Consider the following 3,972-nt stretch of genomic DNA (forward strand, 5'->3'; position numbering starts at 1 on the left):
AGCAGGTAGGACACCGGAGCTCTGGATTATCTGCAACTTATTACCATGTGGAAATATGATCGATCCACAAAAGTCGTTACAAAAACCCTAACAGACATATTATATTCACTTCTCCGTCGGCGAGGTAACCTCCGGTTTGGAAAGGTCTTCTTAGGTAGAGTTGAACTCTTCAGAACCAGGAAGCTTCCCAAGAGTTGAATGAATGGCATCCAAGAAAGAAATGGGCTCTATCATAGGTGCAAATCCTATATAATGCCACCGGGATGGTAGAGACTGAAATCATATGTGATCAATTCAGAGCTGCAAACATTTGTTTACAGAGATCAGTTAAGTATTTCACTAAGCCTGCCTGCAGAGCTACAGGCTTATACAGCATATCCGGTTTGAATTGTAGGATTTTTTAGCTGAGATTTGAAACCTAGCCTACTACATTGGTGAAGTCGGCCGTTGCACAAGATTTCTGTTTTTCAACTTTGAAATGACGTACTCTGAAGATTTTCCCTTGTTCATCCGAGTCACATGGTTTTTGTTTGGGGTGATGGTGATTTTGGCAATGGCACCTGTCTCTGAGGCGACAGTCCATCACCATAAATGGAAGCTCAGTTACCAAAACTGGTCTCCTGATTGTATGCAAACAACCATCATCTCCATTAATGGGCAGTATCCCGGTCCGACGATCAGAGCTCGGGAAGGAGACACTGTTGTTGTTGAATTAGAGAACCAGATGCCCACTGAAAATGTTGTCGTTCATTGGCATGGAATTCGCCAGGTACGATTCGCTCTCCATCAAAGTGATTTCAGAGCTAATTCTGATTGTGATAGATTGGTTTTTTCTTTGGCCACCATATACGCTCTTATAATACATAATAATTTAGATGGAAATGCTCATGTGTTTCAGATCGGAACTCCGTGGGGCGATGGAACTGCATCCATGTCTCAATGTGCAATCCTACCGAGCGAGACATTTATCTACAGATTCGTTGTTGACAGAGTATGTTTAACGCATTTTCTTTTCAACAATTGCAACTTAACATGGTTATATTATTGTGTTGGGATTCTGTAAGAAGACAGTGGCCTAATGTTAATGATGTATGCAGCCTGGCACATATTTCTATCATGGCCATTACGGTCTGCAGCGTTCGGCTGGTTTGTATGGCTCTTTGATAGTCGACTCCGCAAAAACAGAGCCCTTCGTCTATGACGGAGAACTCAGCATCATTCTCAATGACTGGTGGCATACTAGCACTTACCAACAAGCCGTAGGCCTCTCATCCAATCCTTTCGTCTGGGTTGGGGAACCTCAGGTATATATATCGTCCCATTTTCATCTTGGCACTGCGGTTTGAAATCCCGATTGATCGAAACTGGATGAATAAACGTGAATTTGTGGGTTGATATTGCAGTCTCTGCTGATAGAGGGCCGAGGAAAATACAACTGCTCCGCAGGCAGCAGTACAACTTGCAACGATACCAGCAGCCAATGTTCGCCCTACATTCTACCGGTGAAACCTGGAAAGACATACCGCCTGCGCATCGCCAGCGTAGCTTCTTTATCGGCCCTCAATTTTTTGATTCAGGTGAAATAACACATTCACGCATCCTACATTGTTTCATCTTAATTAATGCTTGAAATGAACATCTAACTATTTGTTCCGTGTTTTTCAGGGACACCAGATGACCGTTGTGGAAGCGGACGGCCACTACGTGGAACCGGTGGAGCTGGAGAATCTGGATGTGTACTCCGGAGAAACTTATTCAGTTTTGATAACGGCCAATCAGGATCCCACCAAAAACTATTGGGCAGCTGTGAATGTGAGAGGGCGGAAGCCCAATACGCCTACGGGCCTGGCCATCCTCAACTATCTCCCCAATCTCTCCACCAAGCTACCCACCACACCGCCTCCTCCGAGCGCTGTCTGGAACGACTATGCCTATAGTAAGTCGCTCGCCAAGAAGTTTGTGGCCCTCACCGGACACGAAGAGCCTCCTCCTATGAAACCCACCAGACAGTTGATTTTACTGAACACACAGAACAAGATCAATGGATTTGTAAAATGGGCCATCAACAACATATCGCTGGTTCCTCCTCCCACTCCATACCTAGCGGCCATGAAATACAAAATTCAGGGCGCATATGATACCACGCCCCCTCCTGACGCCTACCATCCCCGAGACTACAACATCAGTATCCCTCCCACCAATCCAAACGCCATTGAAGGGAATGGTGTGTACGTATTCAAACTGAACTCTGTTGTAGACGTGATACTCCAGAATGCAAACACACTGAACGCAAATAACTCGGAGATCCATCCATGGCACCTGCACGGTCATGATTTCTGGATTCTGGGCTACGGCGAGGGTGCATTTGATCCTCTAAAAGATCCAAAGAAATACAACTTGGTGAATCCTCCGCTTCGTAACACGGCGGCGCTGTTTCCCTACGGATGGACTGCTCTGCGGTTCAAGGCAGACAATCCGGGAGTGTGGGCTTTTCACTGTCATTTGGAGGCTCATTTCTTCATGGGAATGGGGGTAATGTTTGCAGAAGGTATTGAGAGAGTAGGAAGGCTGCCTCGTTCGGCCATGGGATGCGGCCTGACCATTAACAAATTGATGCATAACTGATCCAAACTTAGATCAACGCATTGTAATTCATATTGAAATTTGACATTATTTATTTATTATACTGAACGGTATACCTGTACCGTCTATGTTAAAAAGAAAACAGAGAATAAATTTGGCTGCAGCTTTACAGAATCAACAATATTGTGCGAGATTGTGTAAATATTTAATTCGTGAATGTTGCTATCTTGCTTGTCCTCATCATCCTCTTCACGAAGTGCTTCTGAGAGTAAACTTAAATGTGAATCGTTGTCACATAATGACCAGCTCTGCTGAAAACCGTGAAACGCTGATAAAGAAGAAAATAGTTTTGCTGGCTACCTAATCGCTGATTAGAAATACAAGATTTTGCGAAGCTTTTGCTCTGACAAAAATGGCGCAGTTTAATTAAGAGGTGGTCTGCGCTTTTTCATTGAATTAGGGGATATGGTAATTTTTTATTATTAAAATAAAATTTAAAATATATAAATAAATTCAGTATTTATTTTAAAAGAGATTTGAATGTGAGTTCAATTAAGAGCTGGTATGTGCTTTTTCATTGAATTAGTTGATATGCTAATTTTTTATTATTTAAAATAAATTTTAAAATATATAAAAAAATCTAGTATTTATTTTAAAAGAGATCTGAATGTGAGTTTAATTAAGAGGTGGTCTGCGCTTTTTCATTGAATTAGGTGATATGGTAATTTTTTATTATTTAAAATAAATTTTAAAATATATAAATAAATCTAGCATTTATTTTAAAAGAGATTTGAATGTGAGTTTAAGTAAGAGGTGGTCTGTGCTTTTTCATTGAATTAGGTGATATGGTAATTTTTATTATTTAAAATAAATTTTAAAATATATAAATAAATTTAGTATTTATTTTAAAAGAGTTTTGAATGTGAATATTTTTATGATGGTAAATATTGTTTTAAATAAAATTTATTTTAAAAAGTATTGGAATATATTTGTTGTTGGTGGTGGTCGTGGGACCAAATTGATCTATCGGACCTATAATTTTCTTAATTTTTAATTGTCTGGCTCCTAGTCTCTTTTCTTTAACTTTATTTTATTTATATATACTTAATTAATTAATGAAATAATTATTTATTTCACTGAAAACCGTATTTACAAAACATTATGTTTTTATTTTTATTTTTTGGAAACGCTAAAAATTTTAGGAATTAAAAAAATATTTGCATAATAATATATTATTTTTCAAAATAACTTGAAGTTTTAATGTTATTGATGATGATGATGATGGTTAACGTCCACTGAGACCAAATAATGGTCTATCGGACCTAAAGAAATAAATTATCTATTTTAATTTTTGATTTAGGATTTTATTCCTATGCTCAAAAAGCTTGG

General features: G+C 38.9%; 1 protein-coding gene across 1 annotated transcript; it reads left to right on the forward strand.

The window, feature by feature from the left end:
• Positions 1-363: 363 nt before the first annotated feature.
• On the forward strand, positions 364-2,782 carry LOC149163828 (L-ascorbate oxidase-like). Its single transcript, XM_089430814.1, has 5 exons — positions 364-769; positions 899-991; positions 1,098-1,304; positions 1,404-1,577; positions 1,666-2,782. Exons 1-5 carry the CDS (start codon positions 479-481, stop codon positions 2,623-2,625), a joined length of 1,725 nt encoding a protein of 574 aa, XP_089286940.1. The 5' UTR covers positions 364-478; the 3' UTR covers positions 2,626-2,782.
• The last annotated feature ends 1,190 nt before the right edge of the window (positions 2,783-3,972 follow it).

This window comes from Pinus tabuliformis, chromosome 5_1, assembly GCF_031772625.1.
Source record: "Pinus tabuliformis cultivar Carrire ecotype Pingquan chromosome 5_1, CPIR1, whole genome shotgun sequence".
In the NCBI taxonomy this organism is placed as follows: Eukaryota; Viridiplantae; Streptophyta; class Pinopsida; order Pinales; family Pinaceae; genus Pinus; species Pinus tabuliformis.

Coding starts and splice junctions, on each gene's coding strand:
- LOC149163828 (XM_089430814.1), top strand. CDS start 479: ATGACGTACTCTGAAGATTTTCCCTTGTTCATCCGAGTCACATGGTTT. Junction 770..898: donor ATTGGCATGGAATTCGCCAG/GTACGATTCGCT, acceptor CATGTGTTTCAG/ATCGGAACTCCGTGGGGCGA. Junction 1,305..1,403: donor TCTGGGTTGGGGAACCTCAG/GTATATATATCG, acceptor TTGATATTGCAG/TCTCTGCTGATAGAGGGCCG.